At 43.9% G+C, this 25,343-nt stretch overlaps 4 protein-coding genes across 7 annotated transcripts in view; 3 read left to right on the top strand and 1 right to left on the bottom strand.

The window, feature by feature from the left end:
• Nucleotides 1–14,690, top strand: part of LOC108144351 — a 46,608-nt gene extending 31,918 nt beyond the window's left edge. For 2 of the 3 annotated variants that reach the window (XM_017269100.2, XM_017269101.2), the window contains 6 exons: nt 5,199–6,907; nt 6,982–7,773; nt 7,851–7,961; nt 8,024–11,106; nt 11,175–11,401; nt 11,467–14,690. In XM_017269100.2, the coding sequence (XP_017124589.1) occupies nt 5,199–6,907; nt 6,982–7,773; nt 7,851–7,961; nt 8,024–11,106; nt 11,175–11,401; nt 11,467–13,556 (8,012 nt within the window). In that variant the 3' untranslated portion in view covers nt 13,557–14,690. Of the gene's footprint in view, nt 1–1,602; nt 1,787–5,198; nt 6,908–6,981; nt 7,774–7,850; nt 7,962–8,023; nt 11,107–11,174; nt 11,402–11,466 lie in introns of those variants that run through there. The other variant, XM_041707643.1, reaches the window with a different exon arrangement.
• A 91-nt stretch (nt 14,691–14,781) lies between these two features.
• On the bottom strand, nt 14,782–17,056 carry LOC108144353 (phospholipid scramblase 1). The gene is made up of 5 exons (XM_017269102.2): nt 16,886–17,056; nt 16,067–16,243; nt 15,609–16,000; nt 14,910–15,053; nt 14,782–14,849 (listed from the first exon to the last, which is right to left on the bottom strand). Exons 1-5 carry the CDS (start codon nt 16,968–16,970, stop codon nt 14,820–14,822), a joined length of 828 nt encoding a protein of 275 aa, XP_017124591.1. The 5' UTR covers nt 16,971–17,056; the 3' UTR covers nt 14,782–14,819.
• Nucleotides 17,057–17,823: 767 nt separating this feature from the next.
• LOC108144838 (syntaxin-6) lies at nt 17,824–20,631 on the top strand. Its single transcript, XM_017269979.2, has 4 exons — nt 17,824–18,370; nt 18,457–18,614; nt 19,249–19,971; nt 20,256–20,631. The coding sequence occupies exons 1-4, from the start codon at nt 18,336–18,338 to the stop codon at nt 20,330–20,332; spliced, it is 993 nt and encodes a 330-aa protein (XP_017125468.1). The 5' UTR covers nt 17,824–18,335; the 3' UTR covers nt 20,333–20,631.
• A 966-nt stretch (nt 20,632–21,597) lies between these two features.
• LOC108144606 (spermine oxidase) lies at nt 21,598–25,312 on the top strand. 2 transcript variants are annotated; one of them, XM_017269628.2, is made up of 2 exons: nt 21,598–21,777; nt 23,056–25,312. In XM_017269628.2, exon 2 carries the CDS (start codon nt 23,071–23,073, stop codon nt 24,601–24,603), a length of 1,533 nt encoding a protein of 510 aa, XP_017125117.1. In that variant the 5' UTR covers nt 21,598–21,777; nt 23,056–23,070; the 3' UTR covers nt 24,604–25,312. The 2 variants fall into 2 exon arrangements, with proteins under 2 accessions (XP_017125117.1, XP_017125116.1); XM_017269627.2 differs by having other exon boundaries at nt 21,599–21,777; nt 23,050–25,312.
• The last annotated feature ends 31 nt before the right edge of the window (nt 25,313–25,343 follow it).

Genomic DNA, 25,343 nt, shown 5'->3' on the forward strand with positions numbered 1-25,343 from the left:
ATAAGCTTTTTTTCACTTTTGCCTTAATTAAATGTATCTACTTACGTAAGTACTTGCATAACTTTTTAGAAATATTAAAAATCTTACTTTTACTAGCTTTTAAAAAAAAGCATCCGGATTGAAAGTTTATCACTCATACGCTCTGTTGCATTTAAATATTCGTTCAAACTTTGAACTTGCATACTGACTGATATATGTAAATTTTTTGGACGAAATATTCTCGCTTAGCGCCACTTCCAGTCAGTTAGGTTCGATTAATAGAAATGTTGATAAACTTTATTTTTATTTGTACGAATTTACGGCTATAAAATATCTGAATTGGTAACATTAAAGGCAAATCGTGCTGATCTGATTGAGTGGGAGGGGGGATGGGGCTGGCGATGGGGGTTTCTCTCAGCTATTATGGCAACTCTGGCCTGGCCTCTCTCTCTCTCTCTCTCTCTCGCGATCGGTCTGCGCTGTAGCAATTATTATTTTATTATCACTTTTTCCGTTGGTTCGTTTTGTGCTTCTACGCTTTAAAATGCTTTTGTTGTTATCGCGGTGTGCTTTTGCTTTTTTTTCAGCTTTTTGCTTTTTTCTGCCTGGTGCTCCCCAGACCTTCCTTAGTCAGCAAAATTTCGCATATTTGTGCGGGGGAATGTGGTTGACTGTTTGTCTGTGTGTGTACGCGTGTTTTACGTGCATGTGTGTGTAAGTGTGTGTGGCGTACGTAATCAACAATAGGGGAACAAAACAACAAAAAACAACAACGTCTGACTGGCTGGCGACAGTCTTTCATTTCATTTTATTCCGATTCGTTTCGTTTCATTTCGCTTCGTACTTCGCGTCACCTGTTGTTGGTTTTGTTTTCAAAATTTTTTTTTTCTTCTTAATTTTTGCTTGATTTGATCATTTCTCAGTGGCTGCCGCAAAATCAAAAGCTAAATAAGAAGAAGCAGAGACCCTGTGCTTACTTTTGATTGACAATTGCAAATGCGTGTGAGTGGAGAAATTATGTGTGTGTGTGTGTTTGTGTGTGGGGGGTGACGACGAGGTAGCCGCAATTATTTGATTATTGTACTTTTTTCTGATGCCTGCGCTGACGTCGCGTATTTTTAATACCCAATAACCCAATCAAATCAGGGGTATACCGAACACCTGGAAAGTAAAGTTTTTTACCATTCTTCCTATATATCATAAACAGGGAATATGTAAATAGTCGTAGGTACTCAGGATAAATAAAATATCTCGATTTTGGTAAAAATCTGCTTTAAAGTCAACAAAGGTCAATCGATTCTCTTCTTAACCAACTACAGCTACTTTTTATGTCTTTTAAATACATTTTTTTTCCCAATCGGATATATATTTAAGATATAGATGGCCCAAATGATGGTTTCAGATGAATAACTGGATCATATTTTTGTGAGATCCTACATTTTTTACCGGGTATACCGTAGTCGAGCAGGTCGACTTTAGACTTCTTACTAGTTGTTTTTGCCCTGTTCGGTCGCTTCTTCGTTTTCTTTTCGCACACACACAACAAAAAGCCGTCTGAAACACAACACACTCTGAATGAATTTCGCTGGTCGCCTCGTCTAGTTGCCTTAAATCATTTTAAAAGTTTCAGCGCGTCGGTCGGTTGTCGCCTCTTTCGATTTCTCGGATTTTCGCGCGCCGCGATCCTTTTTTCTCGCCGTGCATTTTCAATTTTTGCGTTTCGCCCATAAGCAACAAAAACACCAACTACCATGCAAATAAGCGGGACAGACTGAGAAATGATGCGTGTGGTCACAATTAAGCTTGGGTATGTTTCTCTTTACCGTTTGACTGTTTTCAACGCTTTTTATCGGGCGTTTCGTTGTTCGCTGGAATTTCGGAATCTTTTCCGCTAACTTGACGTACTATGTTTTTTTTTTCGCCATCGCTGTAAAACGCTGCTCGCTAATAAATTATAAACAATTGCTAAGTGGGCGAGTGCTCAGTGCTTATTGCACTGCGATGACGTCGTCGTCATCATCGTGGCGCAATGAGGGAATGGACGACTGAGGGAATGACCGAATGGCAGAGTGACAGACTGACCGTCATACAGATGTGTGGACTTTGTGGCGCCGTTGCCGCACCTCGTTGTATTTTTTATATTTTGCATTATTTCGCTGTGCTAGTGTCAGTGTTTTTATATTTGTATTCTTGTTTTATTTTATTATTTTCTTTAATCGCCAAATGCATTTGTGACGTAGGCGATAGCGTGTGCCCAATATTTGCGTCAATTTATCAACTGACAAGCAGGTCTTTCTACACAACAAAATAAATATCAATATTAAAATCTCAGATTTTTTAAATTTTCGGCTTTCTCTATATATAAACCAAAAATCTAAACATACATTTAAAATAAATAATTTTTTTTAATTAAAAGTATAATAATATATAACAAAATATTTAGGCAAATACTTTGTTCTAGTGTATTGTTCTAGTGTCTGATTATTTGCCATAGCGCTATATTTATTGCACTTTGTACAGGGCAATTGTTTTTCTCGTGGCTCAATAAAAAAGTGCATGCAAATGAAAATGCCAATGCAAATGCAGTTCCAGTTTGTATATATGTATAAAAACGTTCCCATGTGTTTCACGTTTACTTGCCGTTTTCACGCCTCAAAATGCTGGCAAGCAGGCGTAATTAGATCCCCAAGATCGTTAAACAAAAATTCGTGATAACGAAAATGTCATATTAATATTTACTTGATAGCTGTGGCAAATCGATTTACGTGGCCAACAATGATGGTGTAAAGTCAGAATCTTTAAACGTCACACTGCACTTTGCGCTTTATGTACTTTTTGTATCTGGAATATGAGTATTCTGGTTTTTATTGCTGGGGTTTTTATAAGCGCCTCCTTGTGATTAGGTTATCTGCTTTATTCCCGCTTGACTTTATTATATTGTTGTGACTCTTGGTGGCTTACGTTTCGTAAGTCTATGCTTTATAGTTCAGTTTACTTGGTGATTAAATACAGTTAAACTTCGATAGTTTTGACTTTGTTGTTTTTGAAAGCATTTCAATTCACAGAACTTTGTCTTCAAATCTCTAGCTTAACCTTTGTTTTGACTGCGTAGGTTTAGTTTATTGGACTTTGCCCGAATTGTTTATTTTCGTTTTTCCGCTTTTGTTTTTATTAGCAGCAAACAGCACTCACATTCCTTATAATCGCTAAACATATTTCAATTGTGGCGCAGTTGGCGCCTTGTAATTGACCTACTCACTCGTTTATTAATAAGTTGAGTACATACACATGTGTACTATATTTCCTACTCGTGATTATGTAATTAGGATTTGGATCCCCGAGCAGCTAATCACCAGCGAATGTCACTTAATTGCCCAACAAGTTGACAATCTGACAGCCATGTATTGAAATAAATATCGGATAACTGACGTCAACGCGTCTGCAGTCTAGCAAATTGCCAATCACTTGGGTTACAACGGGGATCGCTTATCGGGGGCTTTGTTTCTGACTCAGGCGTACGATAGACCCCACTGATAACTGATAATGTATCTGGTAAACACACATTCCCAAAAATACCTACCGGTCATATACACACACTCACACACACACACTCACACACATAGTATATAGAGCTTGGCATTATCAATGGAACTTTTAGGCAATTCTTTTTTTGCGGTCGCACGGCTTGAAAGCCTTATAGCCGTGCTGATAACGAACTGAGTAAACATTGGGAAGCGACGAGAGTCGTCGCTGCGATCGCATAATGCCGTATAATGTGTATAATAATAACGCTGAATGCTAAACAGTCGCAGTCGAGTCAATTAACGCGACCCAACTCGGTTGCCAGTGAGTTTTGTTCAGTCTGTCGGTCGTCGGTCGACGGTCGTTGCTCGTCGGTCTGTGTGCGATTGTGATTTGAGAACTGCCCCAGCTTACTAATCGCCCGACGAGCGAGTCATATAATACGTGTATGCGGACGGACAGTGGGGCTCACAATAATAGCAGCAGTTAAGAGTGCACCAACAATAATAAACTCTTATCAAACTCTTATAAACTCTTATCAAACGTTTGTGAAGAACGTTTAAGATTCATGGGTCCGTTTGGATTTTTCTATTTAAAATTAAAAGTTACATGTTTCTGGAAAAAATATATGGTATTACTCTTATTTTCTTATGTTTCTGATAAAATAGATAAATGTTAATAAGTCATTTCCTTTTATTAGATGAAATAAAAATTATATATTTTAAAATATTTGATCAAAAAACGTAGTACTAAATGTTCTGTTATGAAGTTTTCTCTTAATATTTGGCAACATTATTTATAATCCCACTTGTAATCTCCAGTTAGCAGCTTTACAGTACTGATACGTACTGTTGTCACACATGTGTGCATGAGCTGTGATAAGGGAGCCCCCAACAACAAACGACACGCCAGTGACACCAGTCATTAGACTTCACTTGTCACATTTCTTGGATTTTCGTGCTTTTTGGTCGCCTGCCTGGCTTTGCAAGCAGGTGGGGCCTGAAGTGAACCCTGGCTAAATTGGGAATTCAAAATAGAAAGTTGATAAAAAAGAAAAAGAAACACGGCAAAATTATACATCCGTACAAATACATATGTGTATTTCTGCCACTGTGCTCTTTATCGATGTTGACACGTTCGCAGGCTGGGAAATTGATTTTCAATAGTGCACTGGAATTTGCCAATTTGTGATTCACTTGGTGGATTGATCGCCTCGAATTAGCGTGCTCAGTATGTGGAATTCGCAGCTACCCGGCGATAAGATTAAGCCCCAATTAGTGCTGATAGTGTGGCTGGAAATAAAAAAAAGATTACTAAGGGGCCAGAAAGCGAATCAAGTCTTGGGAAACCCAAACGCAAACAGCAAGTGCACTTCAATTATTCAAAAGTATTTCTAGCCGGAGGGTCTAATAGTTGAAAGTTAATACAAAGCGTGTATAAGCTGAAAGTAAATATTTCATTGGATTGGAAACACAGACAAGTTCTTGGTCAGAAGCAAAACAGGTGACTTTTGTCGGTCATTCGCAATGTTACCAATTACCAGTTAATCGTTTAAAATATTAAACCGTGCATTGAGCAGGGAAACCAATATATAAATGGGATTATCATGGATGTATCAATTAGCATTGGCACTTAAATTAAATTATGCGGTATACATTGAATTAATTTGGATTTATTTTCTCTCTTTTTCGCTATAGATGAGCCCGCTGCAAATACGTCACAGGGTAATAAATTCGATAATAATATGGAAAATGCAACAACCACAACGGCCAAGCATTACAAAACCGCAGGCAAACAGTACAAGACCAATAAAGTGAACAATACGCGACGTGCCACAGCAGCAGCAGCAGCAGCGGCGGCAGCAGCAGCAACAGCAACAGCAGCAACCACAACAGCAGCAACAACATCAACAACCAAGAAGCAGACATATCGGGAAACTGCAACTGCAACCACAGTCACTCAGCGAGCAACAAACAAAGCTAACAGAGCAGCAGCAGCAACAGCAGCAGCAGCAGCAGCCGATGCAACAGAAGCAACATCAGCAACAGCAACACCAGCAGTTGCAACATTAACAACCTCCAAAGCAGCAGCAGCAGCAGTAGCAGCAACCACAGATGTTGCTGGTGGCAATAGCAATAGCAACACCAACAGCAACAGCAAACCCAGTACAAGTACACGAGATAAACTAAGCGAGTTGTCGACTGCTGACAACAGCAACCACATCGTCAGCAACAACAACAACAACAATAACAACAACAATAATAATAATAAAACAAATAACAACAACAACAACAACAACAACCACCACAGTGATAATAGTATTAGTGAGAATAATTATGAATTTAAGTGTAGAGATAAAGCAAGTCTAAGTGATAGCAAAATGACGCTACAACAGATGGCAGCAGTCAGCAGCAACCAGGAGCCAGTGGCTCCAGCCAATGTGGTTAATACGATGAGCAACATTAGCAGCCAAGCCAGCGTAAATGCCACACCCACACCCGCCACCGCCAACGCCACCGCCAACGCCACCGATGAGGCTCCGCTGGGGGATTGGTCAAATATTTCACGCTATCTGCACAAGAAGTTCAAACGTTTGGCCAGCACCACCGAAGTGGAGAGCAGCCACTCGACAACGAACGGTAGCTGTGGTGCACATGATGCCATCCGCACCACATCGCTGTCCTCGAACAGTTCGCTATCACCACCACCGCCGCCGATGATGATGCCGCTGGCCAATGGTCACCACCATCTGATGACCCAGCAACAGCAAGTGCAGCAGCAGCAGCAGCAGCAGCAGCAGCAGCAGCAACATCAGCCGCAACCGCTGCCAGCAATAGCAAATGCAACAGCAACACATGAATTCAGTGCCAATTTTGTAAATAGCAATCATGTCAATGCCATTGGTCATGAGGAGAGCATCATCAGCAATAGTGGCTACAAGGCAGCGGCCAGAACGCGAACGCCACTCAGTAATAGCAATAGCAACGGCAACACGACCAGCAACAGCAACAGCAACAGCATTAGCAACTATGCAGCAAATGCAACACTGTCACCGGCAACATTTGCCCAGCATCAGCAAATGACACAGCCAACAACAACGGGGAGTCCAGGAGTGGCAGCAGTAGCGAATCCTGCAGGCGAAAAGTCCGGACGCTATGTCTGCCCATACTGCAATCTGCTGTGTGCCAAGCCCTCGGTGCTGGAGAAGCACATACGTGCGCACACCAACGAGCGACCCTATCCATGCGACACCTGCGGCATTGCGTTCAAGACAAAGAGCAATTTGTACAAACATCGCCGCTCCAGATCGCATGTAGCCCGAGTTCGGGGTTTGGAGGTGCCAGCGGATGCAGATGATGGACTATCCGATCAGGACGCCGAACTGAGCAACAGTAGTTCGGAGTTGGTAAGTTGATGTAGTGGGATAACCCTAGCAAACTGTATGATAGAACTGTAGCTAATACCTTGATTTACTTGCAGCCAAGTCGCGCTGGTTCGCCTTACGATGAGCCCATGAGTTCGCCCACACCCTCACCATCCACGCTGTCGGCGGCCAAGAGTGCCTACTTGCAACAGCCGCCGCTGCCGCAGCACTTGCAACAATTGCCGCTGGGCTCACCGGCTGCCGGTACTTTGCCACCCACCACCGCGGATAATCTGCACTCGGCCACTGCCCAGCATCGCCCGTCGATTGACTACAAGCCATACAAGCCCAAGTTCCACAATGCCTCGCTCTATGCACCGGGTAGCAGCAAGGAGCAGCAGCAGCAGCTTCAGCTTCAGCAACAGCAACAGTTGCAGCTTCAACAGCAGCAACAGCAACAGCAGCAACAGCAACAGCAGCAGCATCAAATGGTCCAGCAGAAGCTATCCATTCAACTGCCATTGGTGCAACAGCCATCGCTGGCGCATCCCACACTTTCGCCCAGCACGCAGATGAAGATGAAGCACCACATCAACTCGCATCAGATCCAGTTGCAGATGCAGCAGCAGCAATCCCTGCTTGCGCAGCAATCGCTGCTGGCCGCCATGCCAGTGCCACCCGGATCGGTTTATTACCTGGGAGGGCAGCCGCCTTATTACAACCAAGATGCTGCCGCTGCGGCCATTCACCAGCAAGCCTTGGTTATTCAGCAATTTCATCTGCAACAAATCCACCTGGCGCAGCAGCAGCAGCAACAGCAGCAGCAACATCAGCAGCAGCAGCAACACTCACCTTTGGTGAAGGCGCCACCTTCCATGCAACAGCCTACAAATCTGCCGCCTCAACAGGTTGGTCAAAGAGGTTTCATTTTTTTATAGGAAATATTTAAAGTAATTTATTTATTTTTTATTATTATTATTCACAGCTGGTGCGAGCCAACAGCCAGGTTTCCAGTGTAGCAAGTGCAGCACCTGCCACTCCCACACCCAATGCAAATCTCAGCAGTTTTGCCAGCTCCAGTGGCGGCATGCAAGTGGTGAGTGTTTTGGCTAGCTACTTTCCTCATTTGATTTCTAACTTTGGATTCAATCCTTTCAGAATGTGGCCAAAGTGCAGGAGCACATATCCAAGTTGATCTCTCAGAATGAAGCCATTGTGGAGAACAAGGAGATACTGCTGCAAAAGAAATACCCCAAGCAGCTCAGTCGTTCCCGCAGCTTCAACAATGCCAACAGCAACAGTGCAACGCAACACGGCAGCAGCAACACGGCGGCAATGCATGCAAACAACAGTCATACTACCAATGCACAGATGCCAGAGCGCGAGACTAAAGTGAATTTGGCACAGGCTATAGTCCAGAAGCAGCAGCAACAACAGCAGCAACAACAGCAACTCCAGCAGCAACAGCAGCAGTTAATGCAGCAGCAACAACTCGAGCAGCAGAACTACTATACGTACATGCAACAGCAGCAGGAGAGTCAGCAGCAGCAGCAGCAGCAGCAGCAACAACAGCAACTGGAACCACCAAATGGCCTGGCTAAAAGGAACACTTATAAGCCAGCAACAGTAGCAACAACGCCTGTGAAACAGCAGCAACAACTGCCGCCCCCGCCCTCTCCGCTGCCCATGCAAACGATGCAATACCGCCAGGATCCCGCTACGCCAGTGCCTAAAGTGGAGCAACCCGCGGCCGCAGTTCATGTGATGCCATTGAACCTGTCAGCGAAGCCGAAACCCACTTTGGTCACAGTGCCTGTGAGTTCTCTGCCCATCAGCTCTGTGGCATCGACACCGGCGACCTCAGTGAATCCATCGAGCAGCGCCAAAACTGCCGCACCTCCGGCCCAGGTGAACAACTCGATCATCAAGAATCTACTGCTTAATGCTCGAGGATTGGCGGTGCCAATTGGCGAGGGCGATGATGCCGTCTACTCGTGCCCCATCTGTGCCAACGAGTTCCGCAGTGCGGACGAACTGAAGCTGCACAACAGCACCTACTGCCAGGATGCCAGCTCCAGTGCGCCCATGAGTCCCGCTTCGTCGCCCTTCCGCTCCAATTCGATCTCGCTCAGTCTGCCGGAGCTGAAGAGTCACATGGCCAACTCGAAGAATCCACTGTCACTGGCCAAGCTGGCGTGGTCGCAGTTGAAGACCAAGAGGAGCACTCTGGTATTGAGTCGTCTCAGTGCAGCACAAACGCCGGCAAGGACATCTACGGTAACAGTTCCCTCGGCAACTGTTTCAGCAACTGCATCGGCTAATGCTCCTGCTACTGCTACTGCTCCTGCTCCTCAGATTGAAGCACTGCGCTTTGTGGATGCACCACTGCCGTCGCCAGGTCCTCTGCTGGGCAAAACTCCCCTGGTCGATTATTCGCGACAGAGTGCACCGCGCAAGCCGCAGGATGCGGTGGTCATAACCAAAATGCACGAGGATCGACAGTTTGCCTTGCGCGACATTGAGGCTCAGCCGGCAAAGCGTGTGAAGACCAGCGATCAGGTTGTAGCCGCCTCCGCCTCCGTCACGTCAAACTTCAATTTCTCCTTCAACAACAATGGTGTGTCCGAGTTGCAGTCCAGCAAGGAGGAGCGCCTTCGCCGGTTCACTTCGTCGGGCGGCAGCATGATACCCATTTCGGAGTGCCCGGACATGGACAACAGTCCCAAGATGATACGAACGCCGTTGCTGTCCGGCGGCAGCTTCCAGGATGTCTCCGTGAAGGCCAACAACAACAACAACAACAGCGAGGCAGGACCTTCGAGCAAGGAACGCAAGCTGATGGCACTGGTCAGTGGCAGTGGACTGCTCGGCGTAAGCACTGGCCCCCAGCACTTTCAGTTTCCGCCCATCAACTCGATAACTGCCTTCAATCCGCTGACCTTGCCACCCATGAGCGGTGGCGGTGATAAAAATGCCACGCCCGTCACGCCAATACCTCATGTGCCTGGAATGCCGGGGCCAGGAAGTTTGACGCCACAAATGCCACTGTTGCCGCCGCCGCCACAGCAATTGCAGTTGCCCATGCCGGCGAGTCGAGGACGTAGTCCGAATCGCAAGCAACCCAGTCCACTTTTGCTGGGCGGAGCTGCAGCTGGAGTGGGCGAACTGAAGGCCCTGTCGCCATTTGGTGGGGTTCAGAATCTGCCCAGCGAGTTCAGCCGGCAGCCACCAACGCCTGCCCAGCGACAGGCGCTGCAATGGAACAGCAAGGAGACGGCGAAGAAGGCTCCATTCAACTTTCTACGCATGGCCGACAATGTGAAGACGGCGGAAGCCGAAGTGCGTCACTTCAATCTGGACAGCGTTGTGGCTGGCAAACAGCAGGAGGTGCCCTTGCAACCGCTCCATGTGGAGACTCCCAATGGCAGTGCCACCGAGGAGGTGGCCAGTTCCTCGTCGGGATCGGCCAAGTCCAAGTTCCTGCGACCCACTAGTTTGCCACTGAAACCGGGAACCTTTACACCCAAACGCCATCATGGCATAACACCCACGGCCAACACACTACCACTGATCTCGCCGGAAACTCCCAGGCCCTCGAAATCCTGTGTGCAACTCTATCTCAATGGACATGCGTACACCTATTTGGGTCTCAAGTGCAGCACCAAGATGTTCTACTGTACGGTGAACTGTCCGCAACCATCGTATGTGGCCGGCATGCACAAACTGTCGATGTACAGTGTGTGGCAGGTGTGCGAGGAGAATCAGCCACATCCGCTCGGATTCAAACTGAAGCAGGTGATGGCCCTCTATGACTCACGTCAACGGATGCTTGGAAATGGTAGCTCCACCGCAATGGCTGGTTTGGGAAAACTAAGCTACAATCTGGTGGCCTCACAGCAGACAGTGTGCTCCACATCGACGACGACCAGTGGCAGTGCCTTCTATCGGGGACCCGTGAAGACGCCGCCCACGGTCACAGTGGCCGCCCTCAGCGAGGCGAATGTGGCGGCCAAGGCGAACGAGGAGGCGCAGGCCAAGAAGCTGGAGACGAGTCCGTCGGGACAGCCGCTGGTGGGTGGCTATGAGTCGCACGAGGACTACACGTACATACGCGGCAGAGGAAGAGGTCGGTATGTTTGCTCCGAGTGCGGCATTCGCTGCAAGAAGCCATCCATGCTGAAGAAGCATATACGCACGCACACGGATGTGAGGCCGTTTACCTGCAGCCACTGCAACTTCAGGTTAGTAATATAGTCATTTCGACTCAAGTTTGCAGTACAACTTAACATCTGCTGTTGATCTCTCACAGTTTCAAGACCAAGGGCAATCTGACCAAGCACATGCAATCGAAGACCCACTTCAAGAAGTGCATTGAACTGGGCATCAATCCGGGACCAATGCCCCCAGATAGCGAGTTCCTGGACGTGGACATGGACTTTGACCAGCAGTCATCCACTTCGGCCGGCGGACGCACTTCCTCAATGGCCGGCGAATCCGATTCCGATGACTACAGCGACAATGAATCGGAAAGTAGTGGTAAGCAGATGTTATATACTTATCCATGGAGTAGCTTACTTATGAATTTAAAACATCTAAAACAGATACAGATGAATCCAAGTCGCGCTTGAAAGAGCACGAGGCAGCCAGGGGTCTGCTGTCGCTATCGATGACGCCGCCCATTCCGCAGAGTGTGTCGCCCTATCCGCAGCTGCAGGACACCCCTCTACCGGCGGCCAGTCCGGCCAACAGCATTGGCTCCTCGGGTTCACTGCCCAAGCGATTGGTGTGCTCCTTTACGTCACCCAAGCCACCGTTTGACTACCAGAAGCAGGAACAGTATTACTCCAATCCGGAGGAGTCCAAGCCCAAGCGCAGCGTGGCCAGCGAGGAGAGTGCCCCCATGGATCTCACTCTCACCAAGCCGCGTGGACCGATGGCCGCCATCTCGCCATCGCCAGTTCATCAGCCAGGAACTGCCGTCCAGGAACTGCCCAAATCGCAGGCTCAGCAGATGCACGACGTGATCTTTGGCAGCTCTGGCAACGCGAGCGGCTTCATGAAGACCCTGATCTCGGTGTCGGACAAGGTGCGCATCTCCGCCGAAATGGAGGAGCAGGCCAAGCACGAGGCCGAGGGTGAGGATGTCCAGCTGCAGACCTACATCAAGGAGCATGCTCTGCACCAGGCCAAGATCAAGCAGAGCCAGTTCAGTCGCAGCTATCTGATGAATACTTTGTACTCCACTGCCTCGCCCGTAATCAGCAGTAGCAGCAATCTATTTACCAGCAGCAGCAGCAGTGGCAGCGGCAGCGGCAGCAGCAGCAACAGACCCGTCATGAGCATAAACGAGGTGCCCAGCATTGAAGTGCACGAAGTTAAGACTCCGGAAGCCACAGAGCTGCCAACGATAGCTCCTGTCATCCCGCCAGCTACATCAACTCCAAATCCTGTAAAGCTTAACCAAGAGGAAAGCGAGGAGAACGAGGGACAATCGGATCAGGAGAAGCCCAACATTGTGGAGCCGCATAATGCCAATTTGCCCGCTGCAGTGCAGCAACCGGATGCCAATGATTTCAGCGGAGTGCTGGGAAATCCACCGCCATCAGCTGTGGCTGTAAGTGTGCCTGCCACAGTGACTACCTCAACGGCTTCCGCTGTGGCAACCACTTCAACCGCCTCCGCCTCCGCCAACTCAACGCAGCCCACGCAGCGCACTGTGATTGTGGGCGAAGATGGCTTTAAGAACTCCACACCCAGCAGCAAGAGCAGTGATCTCCAGCATGTGTCCTACGGCCGGGGAGTGCCGCCAGCGCCCATTGCCAGCGATGCGCGACCCACGTGCACCATCTGCGCCAAGACCTTCCAGCGGCAGCATCAGCTAACCCTGCACATGAACATCCATTACATGGAGCGCAAGTTCAAGTGCGAACCGTGCAGCATCTCCTTCCGGACACAGGGTCATCTGCAGAAGCACGAACGATCCGAGGCACACAAGAACAAGGTGATGATGACGTCCACGTTTGGCGTTCCGACCACCTCCAATCCGCGACCCTTCGAGTGCACCGACTGCAAGATTGCCTTCCGCATCCACGGCCATTTGGCCAAGCATCTGCGGTCCAAGACGCACGTTCAGAAGCTCGAGTGCCTGCAGAAGCTGCCATTTGGAACGTACGCCGAAATCGAGCGGGCTGGGATAAGTCTCACTGAGATCGACACCAGTGACTGCGAGAATTCCTTGATTTCCCTCAAGTTGCTGGCCCAGAAACTGCTGGAGAAGGATCCCAACAAGCTGAGTGGCTACACCACGCCCTCCGGCATGATGCAGTTGGCCCAGGACGCCACCGGTCCCGTCTCGCAGGATAGCGCTTCCGAAGATGGCTTCAGTGCGGCCATAGCCTCGGCCATAGCATCGCTGGACAACGACAGTGCGGGGAATACCCCGAAAAGGGCAAGTTCCATGTCCGAAGACGAAACGGTGGGCAATGGCCTGAATCACAGTCTCAAGCGACGATTGCCGGGCAGTTTCAGCAGCACAGGCGAGGAGAGCGATAATCCACCAGAGGGAAGTGGCGGCGAAAAGCGGGCTCGTTCTGGCCAGGATCTACCTGTTCCTGTGCCCGTTCCCGTTGCTGTTCCCGTTCCCGTTGCTGTTCCCGTTCCCGTGGCTGCATCGGCGGCGGCCAGCAACTGACAGTACATGTACATGCTGCAGCCCAGCTGAGGCTATCAGTATCCAGCGGCGGTCTACCACCTGGACACCATCAGTCACCATCAGTATGCCGCCCCGGTCTACAATTCCAGGAGCGAGGGCCGCCATCATCATGACCAAACCACCTCCAACGAGCGCATATCAAATGTCTAAGCATATCGCATTTGGGCACACACACAAACACAAACACACACACACACACACAACTTACTCTAGAGCTAGCCTATAAGACCTCGCCAATAATGTTGGGCTAATCGCGGATCGTAATCAAACGATGTGGGAGAGCCAGATAGGCGAGTCAGCTATTCCAGTGTGAACACTCTAATGGGGAACGGCAACTGCCCAGAAAGAATCTTATACAAAGCAACAGGCAGTCATTCATCCCCCTCTTTAGTATTTAGTTTAAGGAATCGTCATCAGCTAGCCCTAGTTATAAGCCAACCAACCAACCAACCAATCAACCAAGCAAGCGCACTCACACGTATAAATCTATATACATTATATACACTAAACTATAGTATGTTTTCGAAATGCATTAATGCAAAAAAAAAAAAAAAAAACTCCTGAGGTGCTGTGAGTCTATCTACAAATGTAAAAGTGTGTTATTTTTAAGGCCTAGCCCCGATATTGAATCAGAACGAACGCCTACACTGAGTTGTATTGTATTGGTTTTCCAAGACCAAGTCCAAATCCAAATCCAAATCAAATCAAATCACGTAGTTCTTCCTTATTTCGAAATTGTTATCACACACACCAGAAGTTAGAAAGAGCAACTGAAATCGGTGAATGAGAAACGATAACTAGTTTTGTTTTAGTTTTTAAAACGACGAGACCACGAGACTCTTTTAATTGTTTGTTTTAATTTTGTATTTGGCAGAAGAGAAACGAAATGATGAAGAATAGCTAACTGTAAATAATCAATATGTTGTCATATATGCATTAAGCGGTAGGTTAGTCAAACAAACTACACAAAGTTGATAGATATAAATGAAAATTATTGTACAAACTGCTATGGCAAGAGCTGCAGCAACGTATATATATACACATAGATATATATCCATATATATTTGAATGTATGTATGTGGTTAAACAACAAGAAAATGAAGTGATCTATTACATTATTGTAAAATATATCAAAAAACTGAAAAAAAAAACACAACACAAAAAAACAAAATCTTATACAAAAAAAATGACAAAAATAAAGAAATCAATGTGAATATACAAGGTTTATTAAAGTTGTTTGGTCTAGAATCGGGTTTGGAAGTACAGATATTCCTGGAAGAAATAGGGTTCAATGTTATTTAGATATTTTATTTTGCTGGTTAATAAAGTTACCAGTAAAAGTGCTGATCCTAAAATCAAGGCTCTCTCTTTGGCCGTTAGCTTTGTATCACTGAAGTAAATATTTGTGGTGTACTGAGACTTGCTGGCCAGCCATTTATGGTCTATGGAAGCCCTCATTGTTCCACCTGAATTAATCTGTAAGAGTAAACGGAAATATTAGTTATATTAACTAAATGACAAAAATTGACAGAGCAATGGTAATTTTAGGTGCCTAAAAACAAACTTTCCAGGCATAGGATAATTTTTCTTAGGAAAATGATAAACGAATTTATAACAAGTTAAGAAAACTAATTTCTTGTACATCTGCAAGTTGAATTGGAATAAAAAGTTTTAAATATACTTGTAACACTTGGATAATAATAAAGTTAATACCGAAATACCTGATATATTTTTAAATTACAAGAATAAGTTTTATTTATCAATTTACTTAATAAATATTTAAAAAATGTGATTTTAATATTTGCCCATTTGGGTAAAATAGCATTAGCTATAAGAAAATATAAAATTGATTTGAAGAGTTGCTTCCAAACTATTTTCGACTGCTATTTCCATTAGCTGAAAAACTTCTATTATTTTAAAAGTTATTTTGATTTACAAATGCGTAAGCTATGTTTTTAATTTAAAATTTAAAACTTAAACAATATTATATCATAAAAGAATCGCTTTAGAAGTATTTTTCAATATTCTTACCCTAAAGTAGCATTCCCTCTGCAGGCAAAAGCAGCAGAATCCAGACCTGGGAGGACCTTCCACACAAAACACGGGCTCTCCTGTGCTTCCATCCTCGATGAAGAACTCTGGCTGCATGAAAGTGGGTGACTGCACCACTCGTCCGAGCAGATTACCCGGTGGCACCCAGATCTCCAGACATTTCGGCTGGCAGCAGAGTGATCCCAGGGCTAGTTTCTTTCGGAAGACCAGCGCTTCCTGGTGGGTTTTGTCCAGGAGATGCATCTGAAATGGTCGTCCAGCTCCCCAGAAAAGACGACTTTTCTCTGTGGAACTTTCGCTGGCCGCGAAAATGGCATCGCCCAATGGAGATCGCACCACATAACGATTTTCCGAAGAAACTGCTGTTAGAGCTAAAACAAAAAAATAAGAAGTCTTGGGTCTGAAATGATTTGGAATATTTTATGGATTTGATATACCCTCATTCAGCTCAAAGGTCTGTTCAATATGCACGGATGGCAGATCCGCTAGGCAATCGTATCCGGAAAGGGGAATAAAGGACCTACTGCCCGTAACTGTGGCAATGGGTATCGGCAGCGGAATCCGGGGAGTTTCCGGCCGCGGCTGCGATGTAATGCTGATATGGGAGTCGTAAACTGAAGGTAAAAGGTAGAGGTTTTAATAAATCGTTGTTCAACCTATTTTTAATAAAACAAACTTTAAACTAATAAGTTTCATGCATGATCTTAAAGTATACTAACAACAATAAAATAAGATATTTACTATTGCTAGGGTTAAATTTAAATAAATTTCTGAAATATTCTGTATTTCTGTATAAATGGTATAGAAAATCCCGATTATTTTTATTTTATTAAATATTATATAAATATATTGTATTATAGTAAAAACCGTTTATTTTCAATCAGAAGAAAAAGCAGTTTTCATTTTTTAATTTTTCAAAAAATAATATTGGGTTTTTTTCCACAAAGTTTTATTACTTTTCTTGGAATAGAAAAATGTGTTCTATTTGATACAGATAAGTTGTGTTTTATAGTAGGTTCGACCGCCCCAAACAAAGGCACTTGAGGAAGGAGATCGAGACCACAACAAAACGCTAGCCGATAAGATATAGCCGACTTGTTGCCGCATATTTGCGTCGAACTGTGACACACTCGCTGCCAATAATAATTAATCCGGTGCAGCGCTTATCAGTTGGTAACAAGGCAGTTACCATTGTCCGCAGGTGATTCACTCAGTGTTTTCATTTTAATTCGAAACTATATATAATCCAAATTTACCTCTGGGCTCTGAGGGGCTTGGCTGCTGGGCCACACGAATCTCACTATCATATTGCAAAGTCCGTACCGCGTCGTTTTGCAACATTTTGCAAGCACTTTTCAAACTTATTTGATAGCGGTCTAAATAAAACGGCCAAAGGTGTGCAGTGTGACAGTCGCACAATGAAAACGAAATACTTTTTATGGCTGAAAAAGGTCTTAGCGGTTGCTTTAAAATTTTTATCATGGTCGGAATCTAATTAGGAAACTGTTTGGTGTAGAAAGTCTTACGATTTGACTGTAAAGAATGTTACAAGATGTTTTACTTCGCGTGTTTATAGTAAAATTCAAGAGTTATCTTTACCAAAAATGGTTACTTCAATAGACTTGCTTATTTTAATTTACATTATAATTAAAGTATAAGCCTTAAACATTCATACAAAATTTAAAATCTAATATAAAATAAACTTTAAATTCAACCTCTTTTAAACCAGTTATGTATTCTTAAATTTTGGGTTGCGCTGAAGCTGAAAAACGTTTTTCCTAATTTCCATTCTTTTTTTTGTCCACTGCTGTTTTCTTAAACAAAAAACTACAAGGTTTAAATATTTTAAAAAACCAGAGTTGCCGCAAATTATATAGTCACTAAAATATCGTACTTTCTGCTCTTACGATACATACTAAATTTAATTTGAGCAAAATGCTCTAACGCGTTTAGGTCATACTAAGTCTGACGGATTATTTTGCTCTGAGCCAAAACAAAAATAAAACTAATATAAAAAGGAAGATTTCAAAATTTGTGTAGTGTATATTAAAAATTAGAGTCAGTCACCGTGTTCTGGGATCGTAGTTTGCTTAATGAGGTGGCGACGAGCAGCAGGTGAGTGACAACGAATTAAAATAGTGCTGTCATTTTGGCCGACTTTTTTTTGTTGTGGAATTCGTTGGCCATATTTCGGGTTGTTTTCAAAAAGGGTTTTTTTTAGGGGGTAGCAAAATTTGGGTGGCAATGCGCAGGCGCGAGAGCGGCGTAAACAAATGCCAATGGTTCATTGAAGGGGGTTTTAGCCTTCGGAGCGCGAATAACGACAGTGTTCTTTGGGCCATCGGCGGAACCAGATAAATCGGCGGAATCTATAGAGTAATCGGGCGATAAGACGGCGCGGCCCCAAGTGCAATAATCAATAAACGTGCCGTGCAAACTTCGCTCTTAGCTAAAGATAAAACCCAGTTGATTGTGAAATTGCTGCTAAACGAAAAATAGAGAAAAATAGAAAACATAAATTCCCCCCTTTTCGATTGGATTTTGATGTAACCCCCATTGGCATTAGCACTTGCACTTTCCCCCTACAATTTTTGGGGGTGGTTTTTCGCCCGGAAAAATCCATGAAAATAAACGTCAAGTGCGCCACGCTGGTGAAAAACTGCTAGTAGTTTTTATTTCCGTTTTGGGCCAAGAACTGAGCACGGCATGTCTCTGGAGGATCCCTTTTTCGTAGTCAAGGAGTAGGTCCATTCGCTGGCCATAATGGCAACTGCAGTTTTCCTGGCTAAAACCCCATAACACTCACTTTTCTTATTTTTCTTCGCAGCGAGGTATTCAAAGCTCTGAACAAAACCCGCGGCCTCTATTTGCGTTGGCGGGAGTTGGGCGAAAGTGGAGGAACGGAGGCTGAATGGACCACCACCGAGCTGCGTAACTCGCTCCGGAGCATCGAGTGGGATCTCGAGGACCTCGAGGACACTATCAATATCCTTTTTGGCAAAGCAATACATTGGAAAATCAATTCCTTACCCGGTACTCAAGGGGTTCTAGAGGGTTGCACTTTACTTAATGAGAAATTATGATTTTCTAAGTAAATTTTGCACACGTCCGTTTTTTTTTATTCTTTTGAATAACATTCCTGTTAGTTTCATTCCTTTATTAGTTTACTCAATTCTGTCTATAACGTATGAATAACATTCGAATACAAGCCAAACTTTCTATAAATCTATATAAACCATATAATTTAAATCCTTTATTTTTTTAATTTTGTTATTTACTAATAATTTGTAGTTTATTGAACTTGGTACAATTTTTTTTTATATTTTGTGAACAGTTCTGAGGTATTCTATATTTTTTTTAGATTGATTTTTTATCTTTCAGTTTTATTATTTACTGATACATTTTATTTTTACATATAATATTAATATATATTGCTATATTTTGTGTTTTGAAAAGTTTTATATTTTTTTTAGCATTTAGTTTTGATTATATAAAGTGAGTACTGGGTATGTAAAAGTCGGACCAATCGGCTATATTTATCTGTTACTCCTTACAAAGAAAAAGGTTCCTCAATTTATCCAAGGTCTCCTCCTTAACCCTAACAATTTTGATCCTTTACGCATCGTTGAGAAGAATCCGAGCAAGTTTCGGATCGACAACCGTGAACTCTCCAGCCGGCGCCACTTCATCGACAACACGCGCGATGAGGTCAAGCAGATGAAGGATAAGATGAGCCTGAACCGGAGCAGGGACAGAGACATCACCGCACATCAGCCGCTACTGGACAACGATCGGCATAGCCCCAATCACAATCACTCCATTGCCATACCCAACGCGAACTCCAATTCCAATTCCAACGAGTACCATCAGCATCCGCACAACGATCGCACGTATTTGGTGGAGTGTCCCAGTGGCATAATCAACGGCAACTCGCTGATCAACAGTGGCAGCCAGGTGGTGGCCAATACGATTGCTGGAACCATGTCGGCCGCAGCGGCAGCAGCTTCCCGCCACAGTGGCACCAAGTACTCCAAGCTGGAGAATGCCCTGGATAGTCCCAGTCATTACGGGCAGACGCATCACGGCGGCATGGACAGTCCGAGCCATAGGTATGTGGGCGAGACGGTGTCCATACAGCAGCGCATGATTCAGGGTCAGGATGAGCAGCTGGATATGATCAGTGATTCGATTGGCATTCTGAAGACGGTATCGCGGCAAATTGGCGTGGAACTCGATGAACAGGCCGTGATGCTGGATGACTTCGGAAACGAGTTCGATACCACGGAGTCCAAATTGGACAACACCATGAAGAAAGTTGCCAAAGTCTTGCACATGAATAATGGTGAGTGGTGCGTTATAGGGGCACTTAGCTGGGAATTTCGAATGTGGGATTACTGATTCATGCAACATGACTAATTACGAATGAAAGGTTCGAAAAAGGATTTTTTTTAATAAGTTATGTTCTTAAAAATATTACAAGGGGGGCCACAAAAAATATTTTATTTACTATTATTATTATTTGGACCTCATAAATCAGTAATTCTAAATCAAAATTACCAGCCTATTGCTCCTAAATTCTCGTATATAATTAAATCAAATAACTTTTTTTTTAATTTCTCCCCACAGATAAACGACAATGGGCCGCCATTCTCATCCTATCCGGGCTGTTATTGTTTGTGATAATTTTGTTTATTATTTTGTAATTGCTTTCGCTTATGTTTCAAAAATCGGTTATATATTTAGTGTAAATTAGATTTATTTATAACATGGCTTGGTTTTTAATTCCGGTCCCTTAAAGCAAATCAAATAGTATTTATTTAAACGAATTATCAGCATATTCCAAGTTAACTCCCTTGCTGTATATACACGTGGAAAAATTTTAACCAGATTTATTACCAGCCTCTATACATACATATATATATTTAATGTAATTCCAAAGCTACGGACAGATGATCATGTAAAGTCAATGTAGGCGGGTAATAAAAGACAACTAACTACTTAATATACCAAGTGCTCCAGATTTCTGTCATTCCCGATTTGGCCAAAGGATACTGCAACTGACCTGTACATACATCGAAGGATATATCTGCATATATACTGAAAATGGACCTACCAATATCAAACGAGTTATTTAACGAAGAGTCTTAGGAAATTCCTTTAACCAAATCTAGCAAAAACTTGTATGCAGTTGAAGTAAATATATATATATACATAAATTGCATTAATCATTGAAAGCTAAAATGAGAATCATTTTAAGGGGTGCCCAGATGAATATGTAATTAGTGCACAGAGGAAAAATGTATTTTTGAAACTAGTATATAAAATGGAAGGCTATAAATTTGAGAAATATAACTATGTTAGACCGAGTATTTAAAAAACGAAAAGGTTTTGATATTAGATGTTTTTCTTTTTTTATAAATTTTGAAATCAATACTTCTTGTCTCTCAACTAACACTCTATAAATCAATCAGAAAACAAGTTCGAGGCCGCCCTATTGCGAAAGAAACGTATAAAGTTTTCAGTCTATATAACTTAAATTTTTTCTTTCATTAAGATTTTAAAAGAAGAGGAACGCAATATTTTTTAATTAATTTTTTTTTTTTATCAGAGAAAGCTATTTAGTTTTTAGTCAATAAACTTTAAATTTTTTAGAAAATAAAGGGCTTTACAACAAACGCAATATATATAAGTTTTTAATTTAAAATATACATTCTTAGTCAATTTTTCTCTGTGCATTTGGGCAGGGAAGCCAGGCCCTTTCCCATTTTCTCTCAATGCCCCAAGTCACTCGGCAACCCACTCGATTTACCCACTCACTCAGCTGTGTTGGGTGCTTTTGGCCAGAGCTTTTGGGGAGCTTGCAGTCTGCGCAGAGTGCACAGCGGCGTTCTCGAGGGGGTACATTTAAATATACCAGTACATAATCCCCCTTTGAAATCCGTACTACACCACTGCTCACAGCATAAGCACACGGGCAGAACCGCACGTTTCCATGTGATGTTTTCGGTTTTCGGCATTCAGTTTTGTTTGCATTTTCCGCGAAGCTGGAGTTTTTCTTGCTGCAAATATATAGTATATTTGGTAAACTTTCCGGTAGAAATGTTAAATTGTTGAATAAATACGGCTAAACGGTTTTCGAGTTATTTTGGTGAGTGGAGTGTGCAGTGAAGTGAATTTATTCTTCATTATCACCCCCAAAAAGTGACAAAAAAATTCCATTTCTTCTTCGATATTTTTTGTACTATTGTTTGTGGCAGAAAACCTTGAACATTTTTGTTGGCCAAAAATATAAAATCAATGCCAAAGTGAAGGAGGCGGAAGCCGCTTTCCCTTTTCTTCCCATCTCCTCTCGTTGTCGAAAAACACAGATTTCAGGTGAACTTCAGGTAAAACCAGCTGGTCCGGTTGGCTAGACACTAGATACTCCTTTTGCGAATTTTCCTCCCTTCCTTTCCTTTTCGCCACCGATTTCCCTTGGCTACTGTGGCTATTTATAAATTCATGTAGCCAGAAGCGAGCGAACATATTTATGTACGTGTTTGTACACATGTGTGGTTTTCCTTTGGACGAATGTGTTGCTCTTGGGGTTTTTGTGTTGGTGGGGGGAGCTTTTTCGAAACTCTTATCAAAAGTCGGAATTGCGGACAGGAATTCGTTATCGAAACAGATGAGCGACTATGCCGTTACTTTTAATGAAAAGACATTTTTTTTATTATAATGGGGAAAGTGGGCGGTGTTAAAACTCAAGTGGCAATTCCATAAACAAATCGCTGTGTGCACTTAGAAAAATCATCAATAAATCTTTGAAAAATTAAAACAATTTTATTGCTTAAACCAACATCATTCAAACAGGTGTCTACAATGTCTCTACTTGTGTAAATATTTAATATAGACTACCTTTTTATTGCTTTTAATATAATAGGTAAAACATACATACATTGCGAAATCTGTTTCTATGCTATTTTTAAAAGTAAGAAGTGAAAGCGTAAACAAAAAGGCGATTTTTTTTTTGGCAATTTTGAAAAACAATTTGGTAAACTATAAGCAATAATTATAATTTGCTTCTGAAATTTGACCAGTGAAGTTACGAAATTTCAAGCTTATGTGAAAGTACTTTTAATGTTAATGTCATAAAGTCAATAAATTAATTTTTTTTTAAATTATTTAAAAGAAATCTCGATTTTAATAAGCTAAAGCAAATACAAATTTAAATAAGCCTAAACAAACAATACCAAACCAAAGGTAGATTCTTAGAGTGGTAAAAGTCACATACTTTTTTTGAAGACTATAGATATTTTTTTTTGCTGAGTGTATGGACAATTGTCACCGACCCACTTGCTCACATTTGCCTTTGCAAACCCAAGCTGTTTGTGCATTAATTTGCGTTTCTCCTGTTTCTCGACAACCCCTTTACTTGCAGAAACAGATTCAGTTACCCGGAATGAGTGGCGCACAGCGGAATCTGGATCGCAAGATCGTCGTCATCGGAGCGGGAGCCTCGGGCGTGGCCTGTGCCACCAAGCTCCTGGAGCTGGGCTTCCAGAATGTGCTCGTGGTGGAGGCGGAGGATCGTCTGGGTGGTCGCATCCACACCATTCCCTTTGCCGATAATGTCATCGATCTCGGAGCGCAATGGTGTCACGGCGAAAGGGATAACCTGGTCTATGAGATCACTCGCAAGGCAGATGAGGAGCTGCTGGAGTCCACGGGTCCGGTGTATGAGAACTACCAGTGCGTGAGGTCCAATGGAGAGGTGGTGGCCGAACAGGTGGCCAGTCGCCTCAAGGCCATTGTGGGTGATTCATTGGTCACCCGACAGTTGGAGCTGCGCCACTGCAGCGGTTCCTTGGGCAGCTACCTGACCAACAAATTCTATGATACTCTCCGGCGTCCCGAAAACTCCGACATAGACGCCGAGGTGGCCAGGGAGTTCTTTGTTAACTACCAGAAGTTCGAGAACTCCGTTGAGGCTTCGGATACCCTGGAACAAGTTTCGGGCAGGGGCTATCTGGACTACTGGGAGTGCGAGGGCGACATCCTGCTCAACTGGAAGGACAAAGGCTATGTGGAGCTGCTGAGGCTCCTCATGCGTTCACGGGAATTGAAAGTGGAGCAAGGAGTTCTGGAGCAGCGACTACTGCTAGCCACTCGGGTCTTGAAGATCAACTGGAACCGCAACGATGGACGTGTGGAGCTGCAGCTGAGCAATGGAGACAACTGCATTGCCGACCATGTTGTCATAACCGTTTCACTGGGCGTTCTCAAGGATCAGCACTTCAGGCTGTTTGAGCCGCAGCTTCCCGTGGAGAAACAACGCGCCATTGATGGCCTGGCCTTTGGCACGGTCAACAAGATCTTTGTGGAGTTTCCCGAGGCTTTTTGGCCCGAGGATTGGACGGGCTTCACCCTGCTTTGGCGGGAAGAGGACCTAGATGATATTCGTGGAACCTCAAGATCCTGGCTGGAGGAAGTCTTCGGCTTCTACAGGGTAAGCTATCAGCCTAGGGTCCTGGCCGGCTGGATCACCAATGAAAGTGGCCGGCATATGGAAATCCTGCCCGCGGATGAGGTTCAATCGGGTGTGATGTACCTCTTCCGAAGGTTCCTCAAGTGGAAAATCCCAGAGCCTTCCAATTTCCGCACTTCCGCTTGGCACACAAATGAAAACTTCCGTGGCTCCTATTCCTATCGATCCATGGACACGGAGCAACTGGGCACCGGAGCTCGAGAGTTGGCCCATCCCCTCACAGTGGTGGCCACCACGCCGGAGAAGGAGAAGGCTGCGGAGGAGGAGGAGGCGTGGCAGCAGAGTCGCTGCGATAGACCGATTGTCCAGTTTGCCGGCGAGGCCTCCAGTGAGCATTTCTACTCCACAGTTCACGGAGCAGTCGAGGCGGGATGGCGGGAGGCCAGAAGACTGGCCCAATTCTACGGACTAAGTGTCTCCCGATCCGGCACCAAATCGCAACTATAGCTGTAAGGGGGTTTGGCGGGATATCGTACCTGATCCACTTATCTGGGTAGATGTGAAATTAGTCGTTGTCTTCACACTCAAGAATATATTACTTCACCTGAATCAAAAATCCTATGAAATGAAAATGTTCAAGTCGTGAAATTTCTAGAGCCATATTAGGTACGAAACTTTCTAAATACGAATAATATGACCGAATTTATAAGAACATTTTTATGACCAAAGCAAATAAAATATTTTCATTTCACACACTCAGAAATGCAAAAATTCCTTGATTTTAGGAAAACTTCCTTAATTTCAAATTTCAGTCTACTATATAAATTATGTAAAATATGATCTAATAATTACTTTAGTTAAACTTTAAGGTTATTTTTCCTTAATATTTAAAAGGGCTTATTTTTAATGCCATATTAAATAATTATCCAAAAATCAAGCTATTTTTTCTGAGTGTAGGCAATTTGATCCAGATAAGTTTTAAATCGAATGCAAATAAAAAAAAAACAATCAAGGAAACTGAACAATATATCCTGGATAGACTTCATATGCCTAAGCTAAATTTACATATTTGCCATAGGTTAACATAAGTGACAGAATATATATAAATAAATATATGTATGTACGTGAGAGAATGTCAATATGTCGACAAAAATGTGCTGCCCAAAAAATGCTGTGTTTACGTCTTCTCTATCCCAAATAAATGTAATATAGCCTATCCAAAGTCTAGCTTAGAAACAACGCTTCGC

This window comes from Drosophila elegans, unplaced genomic scaffold (genome assembly GCF_018152505.1).
Source record: "Drosophila elegans isolate 14027-0461.03 unplaced genomic scaffold, ASM1815250v1 contig_183, whole genome shotgun sequence".
In the NCBI taxonomy this organism is placed as follows: Eukaryota; Metazoa; Arthropoda; class Insecta; order Diptera; family Drosophilidae; genus Drosophila; species Drosophila elegans.